Source organism: Chelonia mydas, chromosome 8 (genome assembly GCF_015237465.2).
Source record: "Chelonia mydas isolate rCheMyd1 chromosome 8, rCheMyd1.pri.v2, whole genome shotgun sequence".
Taxonomy (NCBI): domain Eukaryota; kingdom Metazoa; phylum Chordata; order Testudines; family Cheloniidae; genus Chelonia; species Chelonia mydas.
This window is the reverse complement of record NC_057854.1, coordinates 62,912,579-62,932,286: the sequence shown is the minus strand read 5'-3', so window position 1 is coordinate 62,932,286 and position 19,708 is coordinate 62,912,579. Positions and strand designations below refer to the sequence as shown.

The following is a 19,708-nucleotide window of genomic DNA, read 5'->3' as shown; positions in this document are numbered from 1 at the left end:
GTCTGCACTGAGGATTTCAGGGAAATCGCTTAGTTGTGCTCAACTACTGTTGCGACTTTGCTGGTGCTAGCAAGGGCAGGAGCTCTACGTGAGTTTTGGTGACATAGTGATGATAACACCGGCAGCCTTTCTACTCCAGTGCTCCCACCGTTGCCAGGACCAGGACTAGAGCAATAGAAGGAGATTTCCCTCAGAGTGGTCCCAGCCTTTGAGTTTTCATGTACACTCTTCTGCTTGCTGAGAATTACAGTTTGTTGACTTTTTTGTTTTTGCTGAACTTTGAACTTGGGCTGAATTTGATTAAGCCCAGTGCCCAGTTAAACCTAAGGTTCACCACAAATATTGTTGCAAAACAATAAATAAATTCCTTTTATTCAAGTCCATTTTAAAATCACATTTGATTCAATAGCTAGTGGTAGTAGTAATGACTAGGGGTTTGGTAGCACCTACTCAAGGATCTCGAAATGCCACCTCAGCCTGATCCTCCACTATTAAAGTCAATACGAGCAGGACTGCAAGCTATCAGCCTGAATGACTCAAGTTTTACCCAGGGTCACACCAAAAGTTCATGACACTGCCCTGAACAGAAGCCAGGCCTGTGCTGCTATGACAAGACCATGTTTTATAGTCTCTGCAAACATCATACAAATACCGCCCATAGAATCCTAATTCCTTCCACAAATATACTTGCTGCTTTTTTTTTCTTTAGTTCCAGAAGGGCTGTATGCTTCATTTTAACTATGATAGGTGTTGTCTGTACTCATCTTGCTGGAAGCAGCAGTGAGAATAGTGCAGTGCTCTGATCTCCAGCTGCTTATCTCCTTGCCATTTGCTCACAGACAAAATAGCAGTGTCTTTGTATTCAAATCTGTGGCATTTGAGAGCTCCACAGACAGGCACATACAATATGAATCAAATCACTTTCAGCAAGTATCCTACTTGTAATTATCAACCCTAACAGCACGCCTTATATCATGACTTTAAAGCGCATTAATATTTCTTATATGATGGGAAACTCCCACTGGAAAAAAATTGTTGCTAGAGATATGATTCTGAAAAACACCAAAATGCTACAGTGCAGCCAGACACAGAGAGGAAAAAAAATAATGAAGGGTCAGGAGATGGCAACATTTGCAATATAAAGACAATGCATTTTAAAACATTATTTTTTGTGTGTGCTAAGGGGTAATTCAGACATTTCAAGGGCATTTTGAAGGCTTGATTAGAAAACCAAAAATAGTCCTTGGACAAATAGTCTGTTTTGTCATAGTCCCCTGTTTGCCAAGATAGCTTTGGAACGCTTTCTATAGCCTCCATCAATGGTCAGAGTTAAAACCAGGTTGTAGAACATACAAAATTCCAGATCTGAACATACCCAAACCTTGGGGAAGTTTCGTTCCAGACTCATGCCCAGCTCTGCCAAAAGAATCAGTGAAATACATAGCATCAGCACCATTTAGGCCTTCTCTACACTGCAGAGTTTTGTCACCAAAAGGCAGCTTTTGGCAATGAAACAGTGGAGGTGGACACAGTGCAATGCCACTTTTGGCGACAAAACTCTTCCGTTTCAGCAACAAAATAAAACCACCTTGACGAGAGGCATAAAGCTTTCTGTGGCAAACTTAAAGCGACAAAGTGTCAGTGTAGATGCTGCTGTTCATTATATCACCATAACTGGCCTCCCCTAGTATCCCACAATGCCTGGTGTGACTGCTGTGCTCACTGTTTTGAACTCAGCTGCCCTGCAGGCATGCACCCTTCCCCTTTCAAAGCTCTGGGAAGTTCTGACAGCTGAACTTGCCTCTCAGCTCCTGCAACAAAGAGCAAATCATTAATGTGGAATCCTCCTGTTCTCCTTTGCACTAGAAATACAGCTGCTGGCAGGGGCAGATGTGTGGTGTTTGTGTGTGTGTGAAAGAGAGAGAAAGAGAGAGACTGCTGTGCAGCGCCAGAGAGGGAGGTGGGGGCTGATGTCGGGGGTGTCCCCCTTCCCCTGCCTCACGACTAGTTGTTTCCGGCAGCTGTCTGAACTTAGAGACAGCATGCTGACACACTCACTCTCCCCCAACATACACACTCCCCCAAGACATGCTTTGTCTCTCTCATTCCCGCCACTCTCTCACTCTGCCCCAACATACACTCTGTCTCTCCCCTCCCCCCGCACTCACACTCCCTGTCACACACTCTCCCCACACACACACTTTAGTTGAAAAGCAGGTAGCAATCTAGTAGGATGCCCATGGAATGATAGGATTGAGAAACCTGCATCATGTGATACTGTATCTGCCCCATGAGGCATTGCAAACCCTTCGCAAAGCACCCTGCAGCCAGTTGCATAGTGGGATAGCTACCCACAGTGCACTGCTCTCGCTGTTGATGCAAGAGCTGCTAGTGTGGATGTGCTCTGCTGATACAAGGAGCATAGTGTGGACATGTAACAGCGGTTTAATTAAAGCAGTATAACTTTTGTGACAAAACTCTGCAGGGTAGACATAGCCTTCGTCTCTGTATTAAATATTAATGTACCCAATCTTGAATTCCTATCACACATTGACTTAAATGGAGCCCCTGCTCTACACAACTACAGGAAGGCATAAAAGCTCACTTTTCCACAGATGATGATGATCATTATTATTTATACAGTTTCCTAAATTGTATAAGGCAGGATGTACAAGATGTTCTATTCTTCCATCAGTATTTATAGTCAACATCTGACATTTAATAAGGGTTTTATTCATTGTGGTGGGGTGGACTAGGCCCAGAGGTCCCCTGCTGGAGGCCTCAGGGTCCTGTCACACCTGTCCCAGGAAAGGAACAATGGAAGCTAAGCCCTCTAAGAGGCCTAGAAGGACTACACAGGAAGCAGCCAATCAGGAGGGTTTGCTATAAGGGGCTAGCCAATAAGAGGGTTGCAGGCTAGCATAAAGGGAGCCGCAGTGAAAACCAGAGTCAGTTCCTTGCTGGAGCCAAAGGAGCGTAGTTTGTGTTCCTGGCTGGCCAAAGGGAACTGTAGCACCATGGACAGCTCAGTGCTGGCAGGGACCAGAGCAGTAAGAAAGAGCTCTTGGTTGGCTACTGGGCCAGAACATAGAAGTGTCTTGAGGTAAGGGTGAAGCATTGGCGAAGGCTGGGGCCATGGGGAAGTGGCCCAGGGAGCTGAAAGCAGGTTAGTTAAAAGGACATGGCCCTGGATGGCTGCTATTCTTAGGGTCCCTGGGCTGGCACCCAGAGTAGTGGGCAGGCCTGGGTACCCCCCAGAAGCCACTGGGGAAGTGGCTGACAATTGGTGAGTGATAAACCTCTAGAAGGGGATCTGAACTCTTAAGAGGCCCAGCTAGAGAGCTGGGATCAGAAGGGCCCAGAGAGAATAAAACCATTGCCTCCAGGGATAGCTCAATACTAGGGCTGGGACAGTTTAAAGACTGAAGACACACCCAACCAGAAGGGGGCATTTGCAAGAGGTGGGTACCACGATGTTACATTCAGACACAACATAATGTACCTTGGGTTAAATCTGTCATGTTTTTTGTGATACATTTTTCCTTCTAACTCATATTCAATCAATGCTCAGATTTCTAATTTAGAAGCAAATATTTATAAACCTCTAAAATTAAACATGAAAATTTGATTTCCCAGCACTTGCATATGCAAAACTCAGTATTGCAAGTGCAAACTGTATTTGCAGATGCACATTGAGTGATTATGTGAAACTACCCAATTTGAGAATGAAAACCTTGGAATCAGAAATGGTGGATTGTAATTTTAGAGGCCATTTCTGAACATCTGATCCATAAGGTCCAGAGAAAAATATTTTCATACACTTAAGAAAATACCTATTATTGTTTTTATATTATTGGACTATTTTTGCACTAAAAATACTCTGTTGGTTCATAAATGAAAATTTCCCAGGTAGTAGGCCATAATATATTTTAAAAGCACAGTTATAATCTGAAAGGTTGCCCTACAGAAATAGCATTGTGGGGTTCCATGTTTGAATCAATTACTTTATATCATATTTACTCATTTAATAATGCTGATGATGATACATGGCATCCAGGTTATTCTCCTGTAGCTGTGTTACTGCAGTATTAATAGCAATAAAAATTATTATTTTTTTCTTCATTAAAGTAAGGAGCTATGCCTGAAAATTCACAGAGTAGGAAGGCTGGCATTTTTACAGTTACTTTGCAGAGTAGAAATATATACTTTTAGTTTCCATATAAAGTATCATTTAACAATTAAAATTGCCTACATTGATGTATCTGGCCGAGTTATGCTGTCAATCACTCCACATGTATCCAGGTTAAAACTCTTTGGACTTACTCCAGATTTATACTGGGCTAACTGAAAACAACCTGTTGATACTGTTTATCCATAGATACAAAATATATGTTTTGTAATATCTGTACAGAACCTAGCACAATGGATAGATACTCATTTAATAAAATAAAATAAAATAAAATGAAAGGTTCTCAATTGGCTGTAAATAATTTTCAGTTTTAAAATAACTATGTATTTACAGATAGTGTATATGATACACTGAGTGATATGTACACTTTGATTAAGAGTATTTTCCCCAAACCTTTAGGCTGCTAGTGTTTAAACTCTGTATGACTTGGTCACTGACTTAATTTGGCCAACAACAAATGCAGCACGTTTGTAAAATTCTGTATTAGAGCCAGAGATATCACAATAAATCAGAATAAACCTTGAAAATGGGATCTTTCAATACAGTTGTAGTAAATGCTAACACTGGTGGTTTAAAATGTTCTTTTTAAAAACATACTGGCACATAAAATAACTAGGATTATTATCAGAGGTTACTGAAGTATATTTTCTAAAAATATAATAGGTCATGTCTTCAATGTATGCAAAACAACAATATTCTGAGGCTTCATTGCTTCAATTAACCACTGATTTCAGAGGGAGTTTTGCGTATCTGAGGAGTGTGGTATTAGGTCCTACAACTGGAATGATCTCCTAAGGTTTTGTGGTAATGTATATTTCACCAGATACAGCAAAGAACTCCTCCATGGTTGCTGCCCTATGAATAATTGAACTTGTAAAAAATGTGTTTGCAGAACTATGTCTAGTGATCATAAATCTGCCAGAGCTCATTAAGAGCTTGCTCCAAACACTGGAAACCATGTGACAAAATGAAACTAGTGCAACAGTCTCACTTCAACCAGATTTAAAATTACAGGCCAGAGAATGCCTGATTATTACCACAAAAGCATTGGATTTGCTACATTGGGTCATGCCTTTGGTCCATCAACTCCAGTGACCAGGTGCTTCAAAAGGAAACTCCTCTGCCGCTTCAATGTATCTACCCAACGTGATATGATATACATTGTGGGGCTGACATCCAGAAGCAGGACATTTTAAGCACAAGAAAAGAAAGGTGTGTACCTGTGTTTAACTGTAATGCTGCCCTAAATACGGTAAAAAGGCAATTAAAATAAAACCGCAGCAACAGAAACCTCTATTCATAATATACAGGCCTAACCCATAAAAGAAAAGACATTTAGCCTTTGATCCAGCAAAACATTTAACCCCGTGCTTAACTTCAGTGCACTTGAGTAGTCTGAATTGAAATCATTGGGACGGCTCACGTGTTTTAAGGTAATCACATGCATAAGTGCTCTGCAGAATCAGGTCCATTATTCATTCTGTTCTTAGCTAATTACAAAAATGAACACAAATATTCACCTGCATGCACGCCCCAGTCAGAGAGAGGGAGCACAGGAGAAGATGATAAATGTTTAGTGGAGCTTTGTAAAGCATCACAGGTGGGTGCTCAGTTAGGCACCTAAGTCCCTATTTAAGCACATAAGTGAGCTGATTTTTTAGAGGTGATGAGTGCTCCTGTCTCCCGTTCTGACCTCAGTGGAAGCTGTGTGGGTTCTCAGCACCTGTGGAACTGATTCAGTCACTTGGAAACTTTGGCCTTTAAATTACATTTTGCCCAAGCATGGCATGAGTGAAAGAATGGTCAAACATTATAAACTGACTTGTATGGAGGAGTACAACTGCCCTGTGCTGGATGGACTATGTCAGCCCTCCTGTAGCATATCTCTCTGTGTCAGTATCTTATCTTCTAGTGACTGGCTTGAAAAGTGGATCCTACCTCTTGAATGACTAAAAATTAAGAGAAAACTCTTAGCTCAAACAGAGGAGTTCTTTGTCTTTGGAGCAGTAAGTCATTATCCATACGGCCCATATATCCTAGCAATCATAGTGTCAATACAGATCATTACAAGTGGATCAATACAGCAATCACAGATCATTACAAGTGGATAATTTAGTGCATCATAATTGCAATGCCCCGACACAACAGGGAAGGAGGATGGAGTTTTATAAAGCTACCCTAAATACCAGCGTGGCATGTCCACTACTGCTGGAAATATTACATCAGTGCAAAAAGGCAGGGTGAGGACTTAGTTTTGGGCATGCAATAATATCCTCACATTGTGCTGAATTCAACTCAAGTATAAGTCTACTGAACTAAATGGAATTGCAGCTAGGATGGAATTAGGCCTATTAGATCTATTTGATCTGTTGCCAAGTGCAATCAAAATGGCCTTTTCTGTTGTCTCTGAATAGGATTTATTTTTGGAACCACAGTATACATATTTGATAATTTACACTTAAATGTTCACCTACTGGCAATGGTTTCAACTGTGTCCAGTTAGATAATAAATGTGATTGGCTATCAGCAAGGAGCAGGCTCTTATACCATGCTCTGTTTGCTTAAGTGAAATGAAAGTGTAATTAGTACAATGGAGAAATATTACATTTTGCCAGCATATCCAGCAAAGGTTTGAGAAACCAATTGAGCTTCATTATTTAACAGCTGTATGACACGTCTTGTACATAATTTCACACATGCAGTGCATTATCATAGTAAAATAGAGATTTCATGCTACATTTTCCATTCTTCAGCTCTTTAGACATTCTAACCTCTCCCATTTGTGTAAGAATTATGCGAGAGATTTCTCAGCTATTTTAGGAATTGCATGCAACATACCAATCACACAAAGTAGCAGTGATAGCCCATGAAACTGGTAGCAACTAAAGCCAGTAACTCAAGCATTTGGTTAACATTACCGCTGTAGATTTACTGTGCAATCTCCACCTATGTATCAAAAGTTATAACCTCTTTAACATCCTCGGGAAATGAGATGAGGTTGGATGACTTCCCACTGTGATTCATGGTGTCAGGCCAGGATAATAACAGTTGGCAAGATCCTCTGACAGAGTAAATGAGGATTTTTATTACCAGTGGGGACACCTCAGGGCTTTCATCCAATAATCCCTCTGGCTTATGCATTTAACACAACTCACAGCAAGGTGCAGAAAATAACAAAAATGGCTTCTGATAAATCATTTGGTTAAGTGGGCTTTAAAGCTGGCATTTTACTGCTGAAGGAACAGCCAACTACTCCTTTATAGAATTATTATTAGCCTCACTACTGCTGGAAGTCATGCCTGAGCTGTACACCAGAATGGTGCAATTTCTTCTGCTTTGTATACAAGACCTCTTTTCCTTCCTTGGCTTCCACCTCTTTCCTCCACCTCTTAACTCTTTTAGTGTACTGACTGCGGGGGGGGGGAGGGGAGGGTCCCAGAGCTGGGATGCAGCCTGAGCCTGAATGCCTACACCACATTTAAACAGCCCCTTAACCTGAACCCTGTGAGCCTGATCCAGCTGGCACAGGCCACTCACAAGTTTTTAATTGCAGTGTAGACATTCCATCAGAATGATAGTCCCTGATTTTGGGAAGAGCAGAGAGATTCAGCCTGGGAAACAGCAGAGCTCTGAGATAAAAAGAGAGCGACGCCAGCAGAGTGAGCTTCCTCCAACAATCTGTGTTGCTCTAATTCTTCATTTCTCTCCTTTTTTCTTTCTTATGTTTTCCCTCCCTTTGTCTCTTTAGAGACAATCCTCTTTCCTTCAAGCAGATCTCCTGTGCTGTAGATCCAGCCCTGGATCGAGCTAACAGCACAGGTTAAACAAATACAGCTTCCTGAGTACATCAGGAGGTCCGGGTCAAGTCTGATCATTTCAGAGTAGCCATGCTGCTTGCTAATAGGTTTTTTCCTTCTTTCTCCTCTTTGGCTTTCCCCTAGTTCTGTAGTTTTCTCATCCCTTGGCCTGGGCTGAGACACCCACTGATAGCAGCAGGGTGGCAGGAAGGCAACAAGCTTCCTTTAAATAACATTCTCTGTGCACATGAAGGATATTAACTGAGGGCTGGCTTCCAAATGAATTCTGTGTCAGCAATAGAAATCTGCTTTTACCTTCTGACTTTCACTCCCTGGTGGAGTTTTTGGATGGGGTTTTAAACCACATCTTTTAGTTCTTATTCATTTGAATCGCTTGAAGCAACTGCTATAATTTTTTATACTGTCTAGTGCTTTTTTTTTTTCTTTTTTTTTCTCCCCCTACCTCACTACAGATCAGCCACTTAATCTCGCTGGCTGCTTTTTTTTTAAAGCTTGGTAGTGCTAACCCTCCCCCTATGCCGTCCAAGAACAGAGCTCTGCATTCTGTGAGACTGTTTATTACACCAAATCAGAATGCCGACTAAAGCAATGACCTAGAACCATGAAAGTGCTTCCCCATAGAGTGAATTACACGATAAGCAAGAAAAAAAATCACTTGATTATTTCAGGACACATGGCTGAAAAATGTGGCAGTATGTAATGGGATTACTTCAAAATGCTGTGCTGGAACCCAACAGTGGTGTTTTGTTTTTTTTCTTGTGGCTTTGTTATCTAACTCCATGTAGTCTTTAAGATGTCAAATGAAATCCAATTAGATAATGAGGGAGTTCATTGATTTTAGTTTTTCAATAACATTAACAATAAAGCCAATTTTTTTAGGCACTGGAGCTAAATGGCAAGTACAAAAAAAGTGTGTGCAGCCACTGAATGTGCAAAGAACGTGGGTTTTGTAGACACTATGAATGCACAATTTTGTTTCGTAGGTTCAAAGTGGAAGGATGAAAGTTTGGCTCTAAATATCTATTTTTCTTCAAAGGTAAAAGACATTTTCCCCTAGTCCTACAGAGAGAATTTCCTCTAGCCTGATGCTTTATCACAGTGATCTTCCTCTTAAACCTTTGTAATCATCTATCATCTTTCTAAGGCTTTTAACCCACACTTAGGTGCTATGACACCAGGGCAAAATCTGATCAGGACGGCCCATTGTTAATAGTCTTAACTCAGAGATGCAAGGTGCCAGCAAAGGTGGAGTAAGCTGCCTCTCCAACACTCTTAATCACTAGCAGCTTGAAGAATGAGGAACTGGATATGGGTAATGAATCTAGGTCTCTTGCACGGCGAACATAATGCTAACGACCATTTGGACAAATGTCCATGCTTCTGAAGTATACTCTCTAAATATAAAATGTTTGCATCACTTAAAGGGTCAACCTGACTACTTATGAGAGGAGGGTGAAAAATGCATTTAGAAGACATTGGACCCACTAAACTACTGTTCCTAGTTTCCACGCTGGAGGGAACTCTCTGAATGGAACACAACGCTCAGAATCTTTTCCCATGGTTTTGAGGAAGGGTGTTTGACTGGGGAGTCAGCCACATAACTGGTTGCAGGTGCTGGCTGAGAAGTGGTGCAGGAAAATGAGTGGTAGAGGAAACTACTGGATCGAGTATATGCTATCAGTATGTTGCATAGACTAGGAGAGACCAAAGAAAGAAACTAGAAGTAAACAATATGAAGGGTAAAGTCATGTACAGTGCAGTAGGTGAGAGTGATTGACTGAAAAATCAAGTGGACATGGAGGTCCAATAAAGTGGAGAAGGAGAAAGATGACTTTGAGCAAGGGTATGGAGAGAGGGAAAGAAAGATTGAATCAAGCATTTGAAAAAAGTCTGAAAACCCCCCAACTCTCAGCAGAGGAGAAAGAAAGAGAGAAGGGGCTGTGAAGGCAGAAGAAAGGGATCCTGAAAAGCAAATGCAAAGGCCAAAGAGCTTGGCAGATAAATCCAGTCCAGGGGATCTCAGTCTGAAGTTTTGAAACATTCTATGCCTGAAGATCTAATACACCTGATTTTATTTGATTAGCAAAACACATGGTGTAGCATTCTGAGCACATCCAGTTTAAGAAAGTTGCTTTAAGAGGAAAGTTATTCAAAGTCTGAAGTAGGTTGATCTCTGTGAAATGTTCTGTAGATTTTGTGTAATGTGAAACTTCCTGAATCCTTCCATCTCTAAAGCTGATGTGATAACCCATAAAGCAGCAGCACTCAGCAGAGAACTTGATCCAACTTTGTTATGAAAATGTGAGTAAATAAACAGTGAGAAAGATAGCTTGGAACATAAAGTTGCTCTGCATGTCAAAATGAAAAAAGAGGTCTTTAATAGAGCTTACCCATGTACTCAGCTGGGCAGATGCAGTCATACTTGCCTATCTGGTTCAGGCAGGTAGCCCCATTCAAGCAGGGATCTGAATCACATTCGTTCACTTCCAGGTCACAGTGCTTGCCTTGGTAGCCTGGGACACAGTAGCAGGAGTACCCGTCAATTCCTTCCCTGCACAATGCTCCATTGTGGCATGGATTTGAAATGCACACATTGAAGTAAGTCTCGCACAGCATGCCCGTGTATCCTGCACTACAAACACAGGTTGGGCCAGCCAAGCCATTCTGACAAGTGCCTCCATGTCTACAAGGGTTTGTGTCACAGAGGCTGATGGCTGTTTCACAGGTAGCCCCACTGTACCCAGTGGGGCATTCACAAGTAAAGCTGAGGTTTCCTGCAGTGCTTAAACAGGTAGCATTTTGAAGACAAGGGTTTGAGGAGCAAGGATCGTCAGTTTTATTGCAGTCTTCCCCCAAAATATCAACTGTGTCTGCACAGCGGCAGGAATCGTCCTTAGCAGCAGCATCACATGTAGAGTTCTTTTGGCAAGAGTCTGACAGGCACCTGGAATCATTTCTTATGCTAAGTGACTCTAGGAAGGAAACACAAAAATTACTGAGAAACTTCCAGAGCAGTTTAAATTAAGAAAGAGCTACAAATCTTAGTATAATGTTGTTTTAAACTCCACCTCTGTCTTGTAATTCTCACTGTTGAAAAGAAAATAGAGTTGGGGGAGGAGGTGGCAATGAATTCTTTAATACAAAACAAACAAAAACAAAAAAACCAGTACCACAGCGTGAACAGAGTGTAATTTCCTATTGCCCATCCCTTCCAGAGACCACTGTCAGCAGCGGGAAGATTTGCAGACGCACCGCCTAATACCAATAACAAAATGGTGACCCAACCATCACTGAACATTAGTACAGTCAGCCAGTGGTTTGGAATGCATATGATGTGGAACACTGGATCCTAAATTGATTTTATTGAGAGGGATAATAAAGTCTTACATGTATACAGCATCTTTCATAAGAACAGCCATACTGGGTCAGACCAAATGTCCATTTAGTCCAGTATCCAGTCTTCCAACAGTGGCCAATGCCAGGCGCTTCAGAGGGACAGAACAGAACAGGTAATCATCACGTGATCCATCCCCTGTCACCCATCTCAAAGGATCCCAACATGTTTTAATAAACTGATATACAAAGAGATCCCTTCATCCACCACTGGATGCAGCCACTTGTGGGGGAGAAGGGAGACATGGCAATTATTTAACTGAGCACAGCATCAGTTCAGGGCAACAAGTGAAGAATAATTTATCCAATTGAAACAGCACAAGGAATTTACGTAAACAGAAATTTAGCTGAATTACCTGGGTTAATACTATCTTCTTACAGAATGCTATGTGATCTTTCTTGCTCATTAATGGTCAGGACTTAGAAGACCTCTCTCTTCCAAAATGAAACAGCTCATTGACCCTATCATCACAGGGCATTACTTCAAGACCAATTCAGAGGAAAGCATACCACCTAGGGAATCATCAGCACCATTTCCTAGAGTACCTTGGAGTTCTCTCACTCAGGTTTGACCTGACTCACCCACAGCTTAGTTTGTAAGGTCTGAGAGGATCATTGGAGAGATGATGTCAACAGAGATGATCCTGTTGCTGCAGGATGTCTGTTACCCCTGGCCCCAGATCAGCAAAACATTTAAGCACATGTTTAAGTTCATTCCTAAGCAGCAAAGCACGTAAGCCTGTCCCTAGGTGCTTTGTTGAACAGGGATGGACTGCTGACTCGGGGCCTGAGGAAGCAATTCTCTGATTGCCTCCTACTAAGCCAGTAGGCAATCCTAACACAGACTTTAGACAATAATGGATCAAATGTTACGTCCAGTCACGACCAATGAGTGGAAATGAGGAGGAGGGGTGGTTAGTTATTGACACAGCCCATGAAATAAAATAGAAGATGTAGAAATAATGATGTTAAAAGCTTAACACATGTATAATATTTAACCTGTTACTAGAATATTAGGATTACAATTTTATCCAATGCAACTTTTTTTTGTAACCAATTGCCATCGTGCTATGAACAAATACTGTCATGTCTAGTGAACATTTGAGTAGCACAGAACTTCTTCAGTGATGACAATACAGTGCTCCTGGAACTGTGCAGCATTCTGGAGTCAGAATAAAAGCAGTAAAGCTGTTTAAATAAACAAAAAGTATACTACTGGAGGGGGAAAATCCGTGTTCATACGTTTGAAAAAAAGATGCTGTCATACCATGGCTGAGAAGCTACTAAATAAAGCTGAATGGACCCTTCAGTCAAGAGACAAAAGAGGTGCATGTGTGCTGGAGAATGCATATTATATTAAACTATCTGTGTTGCAGTCCTGGTCTGACTGCATCGTATTAGGGTTTTTTTTTTCCCCCCTTTCAGTTTCTGTTCTGGAGCCCCGTTTTAGAAGTAGGCAGTATATATTTGTTATATTGTAGCTGCTTGATAACAAATGGTGGAATGTTCTATTTAATAATATGCTGTTCCTTGTATGTGGGTGAGCTGTCCCTTTAAAGGGAATTCAGGCTCAGCTATCATCTGTCTCTAATTTATTCCTGGGTCTTGGGACTGACAGTCCAGAGAGCAGGTGACTGAGAGGCAGTCCAGCTAGGATATGTAAAAGGCAGCCTGCTCTTGGGGTGGGGCAGATGGTATTGGTAGGAGAAGCAATGAGCTGGGAGGCTCATCAATAACTGGGCTGTGGAGACAGATCAGTGATAGTTAGTTCACTGCTGAGAGATTACTGGGGTAGAATAATGGCAGACTGGGGACACGCACCAAGAGCCAGGGGAGTTCCTTGTAGAAAGGGAGCCAAGAACAGAGCCTGTGAGGGAACTGGCTATGAAGGCCCAAGGAAGGGATTGGCAGTGTAGGAAGTGGCTTGGGGGAAGTGAGGCAGGGTGGGGTGTTAGTGAATGAGACAGCCACTTCACTCTCAGGGTCCCTAGACTGGAACTGAGGGAAAAGGAGAGCCGAGGTTCTCTGACACCTCAGCTGTCCCACCTGGAAAGTGTGAGCTGATACAATGACACAATCAGTCCAGAGAGAGAGAGAGAAATCTGCCACTGACAGGAGGTCGACTATCTAAAGAGCTCTGTAGATGATAAACTTTTTAGCCTAGGAAGGCAATGGAACAGTGGTCAGCCTGTAATACAAGAGACTTGGGGAACCTCTTCACTGAGATGGAAGGCGTAGGAGAACAAATCTGGGGAGAACAAAAGACCAATGAGGCCAGTCACAGAGGACAAAAGGGCTTGTACAGTATTTTGGTTTGGTTTTTTTGTTGTTTGAGGGAGGGTACAGGAGGACTTATTTAGTTTGGACTCCCTGGTTTTGTCCTGCAAGGAGAGGACTTTTTCTGGGGCCAGAGGGACAAAGCCTCAGATCATCTTTCCAGGAAAGCATGCCTATAGTAGGAACTGTGGCAAAGTGACACATCTGGACATCAGAGAGGTGAGCTGTGCCTCATCATGTGGCTTCCTCTTTATGAGATGTACAGAGGAGCTCTGGGAATATGTGAAAATAAAATATACCAATTTGGAGGGTGGGTCCCACATACACAGGGATGGATATATATATTGACTCAAAGGCCTAATTATTGCCTGATGAAACAAGTAGCCTGTGTGTGAATATTATATACCATATTAACAATGATTCCATGATTTGATCCAAACCAGTAGTGGCCTTTAAGGTATCCTGCAAATGAAAAACATGTGTTTTATGCCTTTTTGTTTCTTTATTATGATGTATAAATAAGACCTGAAAAGGGTTTTGGTTTTGCTTCTTAAACTGTTTTTTTTTTCTAGCCACCTATTCCTCCCCTCCCACTGTCTCCCAGAATATCATGAAAACCAAATCTTTTACTTCCCCATTTACGAGGATTATGGAAAAAGGAGCAGGAGCTTCCCTCCCCTCCCCCACAGCCCTGAATTATCCATAGGAGTTTGAACTAAATTTTGCTAATAAAAACTAGGGAGTTTTAATCAGTCTGTGAATAGAATCTGGGATGGGAAGGAATTTTTTATGGAGGCACTGGTTGTGACACCATAGTTAAGGTTGACTTTTGCACTTATAGAATGATTTCAGCCTCCCAGTTATGAACATGGAGGGGCAGGGAGGGAAGCAGATCCTCGCAAGCTTACTTGAGTATAGAATTCATTATCTGAGAATTTATTGGTAAATCTGTTAATTAGTTTGTTAGAATTAATGAAGCTGGGTTCTTTAAGAAAACTAGCATCTATGTTAGGCACTTCTTAGGACCATATGATCTTAATAACACAATAATGCATTCTTCAAACTGTTTATATAGTTACATTAATTGAAATTGTATGATTAGGATATATCTGAAGAAATTAGGCTGTTTAAGTAATTAGCAATTGTATTTAGCTATGACTATACAGGCTACAAGAGGGGTAGGTCAACAGCTCAGCTGGGGAGATTCTCAGGGGGACGCTTCTGTCTGGTTTATGTCAGAGCAACATAAAGGGCCCTTAGGGCCACAAAGAACTGGGCACTTTCTCTCTCTCATGTGCTTGGCTTTGGGTTTTATTTGTATAGTCCCAAGGAGCATAAAAGCAGTCCTGGATGGAGATGCTGTCGTTGCTTAGGACGGGTCCTGCCCTTCGGATGGCTTTGCCGACCAGGATCAAGAATTTGCATTAACAGCATAGGCAGACTGGAGCTCCTGGAAGAAACTATGCACAATGGTCTCTTGATGGTAGCCTCTCCTGTTAAGAAGGCAGGCATCTGGATTCTTATCAAGCTGTAGCATCTGCACTGCTACCATCTTTCTTCCTGTAGCTCTCCTTGGGGAAGAACAGATCTGCATGCCCCCCCTTGTAGTTCTTTGCCACGGTATGTGGTCCATGATCTGGCCCCTAGTGTATTTGTCCAGACTGTATAATCACACTTTATTCTTCCTTTCCAGTTTCAATTTGACACACAGCAATGTTCTCTCTCTCCAAGCTAGATTGGCACCGTGCAATTTGCTCTGAATAAGGGGCATCATGTAGCCATGCTTCCCCAGTAGCACAGCAGGGACCAGGCTGTGACTCAAAGGGTGGGAATTCTGAAAGCACGTAAGCGACTTAGGTGCACAAGTTCCATTAATTCTCAAGGCTCCTAAGTGAGTTAGGTGCTTTTGAAAACCCACCCTCTGAGTCACAATATGGTCCTGGTTCCCCCCACGCCCACCATTTTCCATGCCACAGTCCTCTTCCTGTTGCAGGTTACGTCTCCCCCTCTGCCCAGCTCAGGTGCGCTGGTGAGTGCATATGGGGTAGGGGAGAATAGGGTCAAGGGTCTACTTACTCCCCACTTACCTGTGCAGGAAGTGACCTATGGTGTGAGTAGCCCATGCCCAGGAGAAAGGGCACACGGGTGTACAGGATGGCTCAGGTTGAGTGCTACATGGTAGCTATCAGAAGAATAATGTCTCAGTTTAACATAGTAGGAAAGGAGAGTAGGGCAAGTGACGAAATATTTGAATGTTCTTGGGAGCTAGATTTTGGCAGCTTTATATAGAGATCACCTTATGTGTCCTCACATGTTCCAAACTAAACTCTGCAGAGAATGAACCTTTTGCATTCTCAACCAATTAAGATCACTTGAGCAGTGACCTGCTCTGACAGAGATTCTTAAAATTAATGTTTAACATTAGAACAATTCAAACAAAGCACTGATCGCTTTAGATTTAGACTGATTGACACATGAAGTAATTATCTGAGTCTCTTTAAAACATCACCACATTAATCTAATTACTAGAGAAATTAGCGCCAAACCTTTTACCCCATGGTTAAGGCATTTTGATGTGAAATGCTTGGCAGTACACTTCATAGAAGATGGAATATATTGGATTCTCTGAGTTTCTATACTAAATTCTTTGCAGTAAAGCTCGCCACCTACTGGTTATCACCCATACTACTAGAAATGGTGTAAATAGTCTGTAACATTAATGAGATGGAGTTAGAAGAAACTAGTCACATTTAAGAGACTTTTTAGAAATAAAGGGGCCATATCTTCATTCAGATAAGATGGTTTAAGTCCACTGAAGTTAACAGGGTTGCACTTGTGTAATTGAGAGCATATTACCAATCAACACTGAAAAATGTATGATGCTCTTTCTTCTTACAGATTTCTGCTTCAGTGGCCAGAATCCACCCTCGTGATGTTACAAGACAATGTTATTTATGAGGCTGTGAATGCACAGCCATGTGCACCTGAGGGCCAAATTTGACCCTTCAAGGTTAAATCAACAGAACAATAACAAAGAGATGAAGATTCTAGGGTGGGATTTTCAGAAGTGACTTGGCACAGTTCCATGGACTTTCAAAGGGATTTGTGCTCCTAGGTCACTCTTAATACTTTTGCTTTAGGGATCAGTTTCTTCTAATATCTGTCCTATTCAGAGCTAGATGCTTCATGGGTTTGGGGGTTTTTAAACATAAAAAATTAACAGGCACAAGAACAAATGATTCCCTCAGTTCTGATCCTATTCAGGTCTTATTTAACAGCTCTTATCTCCCTCAAATGAACGACTTCAGGCTCAATGGGGAACAACCTCTGCCCCCCAGTAAGTTGAATTATACATCCACCTTGTTCATAGACCACATGCTGGTTTCTTCCTTAACCTTCACCCAGCATCCCCTTTAATACTCATATATTGGTAAGGACTCTGAATCCAGGATCCTATTGTCCCCTAATCAACTGGGCTCCAATCCCAGCACTGACTCACTTGTCCAGCTGTGCATTGCACAGTGCAACCTGCACTCCCAATAGACACACAGCTGTTAGTCAGCTTCGCAGAGTGACCTGGCCTGTTCCTATCTAGTAGCTCCCAGAGTAAGTCAGATGGGAATGACTTTTGCCTGTAGAGAAGAAGGTGGATATGGTATAATCTCATCTTTGATTCCAGTTAGTCTCAGAATCTTTGCAAAGCTGGGGTTCAGCCCTTTCCGCAGCCCCACCTTGCCCAGGGTGATTTTTTTAATATACTGGCAAAAAATATTATCTTTGGTCCCTGTCACCATATGATAGGTGGGTGGAGACTTGCCAGCATATAGACGCACTAATCAGTTTCCCAAAGTTGTTTCCCCCTGACCCTTCGGCTTTTGTCCTTTGTCCATATCTATGCCTAAAATTTGCCAATCTAGGGTGTCAGGGCAAAAGTTGCAGCTCTGAGTGCACACTGTTTTCCACCCCTCTGTTTCAGCACCATGGCTGGTTATGCTCCTGGTTCTGCCTAGTGTCTAGCATTGTTTTGCTAAAATGACTGTTTGCTGGAGACAGGCTGTTGAGATTGGGCTATTAGCATTTAAAATATACTAAAACATGTTTATACAATGCTTTTCGTCCGCATATTTCATAGTGCTTTATGAAAGGTGGTATGTATCGTTATCCCCATTTTACAGAAAGGCGCTGAGAATAAATGACTTGCCCAAAGCAGCAGGCTGAGTCAGCTGCAGAGTTGGGCCTGGAACCCAGGTCAGGAGACTTGTCTTTGTGCTTGGACCATAGCAGCACTTCATAATACTTTGCACTTCTATAGCACCTTCCATTGAGGATCTCAACACTCAATAAATGTAAATCATTTACTGATAAGATGATTAGGTAAGAGGTTTTTTTCTTTTCTTTTCTTTTTCCTCTAAAAAGCCCTACAAGTGTAGGTAGTAGTCAGAGAAGAAAAACACATCCTTTGGCCCGCAGAATTCTGCTGGGTTGTTTCTGATATATATACACAATCCCAAATAAATGTTCTTTCTGGACACATTTCCATAAGGTCGCTAAATACTGTAACTCGAGGCAGGAGTTTTTACTAAATTTCAGTCACTAAGGGCCTAGTTCATCGCATTCAGGTGAACTATTGTCAGGCCTGGACTGTGCTAACTAGTTCATCATGGCTTGCAGATGCTTGTTGTTAGCAAACCGATTCCTCAGTAGGGCCTGCTTTTTTTTTTCTTGGAGAAAGAAGGGCCTGATCTTCACTGGTGCTTTCAGCACCAACAGCTGTAGGGTCCTCTCATGTAATCAACAGACATTTTCTGACCTTCTCAAAGCAGTTGGTATATTTCCTAGGAGAAGAACTCCCCTGCAGAAGACAACTAGATCCTGGATACATTTTAAAGTCATCAGCACTGACAAGCGCATGGTGTCTGGCAGGGGACTTAATTGGCTGCACATTCCCCTTTATTGAATATATAGCTAGTGCTTCACTTGTCTGCTAAATTAAAATCAGGAAGTTTAAATTATTGTGACTCTCTCTCACACACATTTAAGTAACAACCACGCACACTAACATAGGCAAGGGAGATCAAAGCGAAGACTGGTATTCTGTCCTTGCCCAGACCTTTTGTTTCATATTGAGCAGATCCAGCTGTGCATCACTATACATGGTTCATCTGAGGGGAGCACCATCCCCTAGTGTTGTCTAACACATTGTCAAAGGCTTGAATGTTTAGCCTTATACCTGCCACTGAAGTGTTAACATGTACTACTGTTCTTTGTCCTGCTGCAGCACAGATGCTGGACTATTAGTTGATAGCTGAGACTTTCAATTTTAAGTGCCTTTAGTCATAACTATTTAATTCCTTAATTATTAATCAAGTGGTGTTGAGCAGGGATTATATTTGAGTAGAAGAACTTGCGTGCTGCTCCACTCAAGTACAACCCACAGTCCCTGCCTATATGGGTTGGGATTTTTTGCTAAAATGATCAGCAGCAGAATAGTTAACTATGTTGACATGTGGAAAGTCCTCATTAGCTTTTAGAGGTGACAGTGCATTGAGATAAACACAGCACCATTGGCCTCTCAGTCTGTCAGGTGACTTAGCAAAAGTAGATGGCATTGGTTCACATTCAGAAGGTTTCCTTCACAACCAGATAAGGCTAGCAGAGAAGTGCTGGTACAACAAACTCCTGAGTAGCTGCTTAGTCCTGTCCCTGGGGTTTGGAGTCAGAACCATCCTTCAACATTTGTTGTTCATTTCTCGTTTAAACAAATCTGTCACTGAGATTATAACACAAATGTATGAGTTCCTGTCACTGAAATATCAAGTTCTCTGGTCCTAGTAAGGTTTTGAGAGAATTAGCATTTAAGTGGATGTATCTGCATTGCTCAAAGTGCTTAGCACTGCACTGGAGAGTGCTTGGCTCTGGTATACCTAGACATATCTCAGTTTATCTGCAATGTGCCAGTGACAACATGTGGTTCATAACTATTCCGTGACTCCCTGGAAAAGACAGCCCTAGAAGGCTCTGGCTGTGCATA

General features: G+C 42.0%; 1 protein-coding gene across 3 annotated transcripts in view; it reads right to left on the bottom strand.

Moving 5' to 3' along the window:
* Nucleotides 1-19,708, bottom strand: part of CRB1 (crumbs cell polarity complex component 1) — a 158,830-nt gene that overhangs the window by 101,542 nt on the left and 37,580 nt on the right. For all 3 annotated transcript variants that reach the window (XM_043521292.1, XM_037907881.2, XM_043521293.1), the window contains exon 2: nt 10,398-10,979. In XM_043521292.1, coding sequence (XP_043377227.1) covers nt 10,398-10,979 — 582 coding nt within the window. The remainder of the gene's footprint in view (nt 1-10,397; nt 10,980-19,708) is intronic.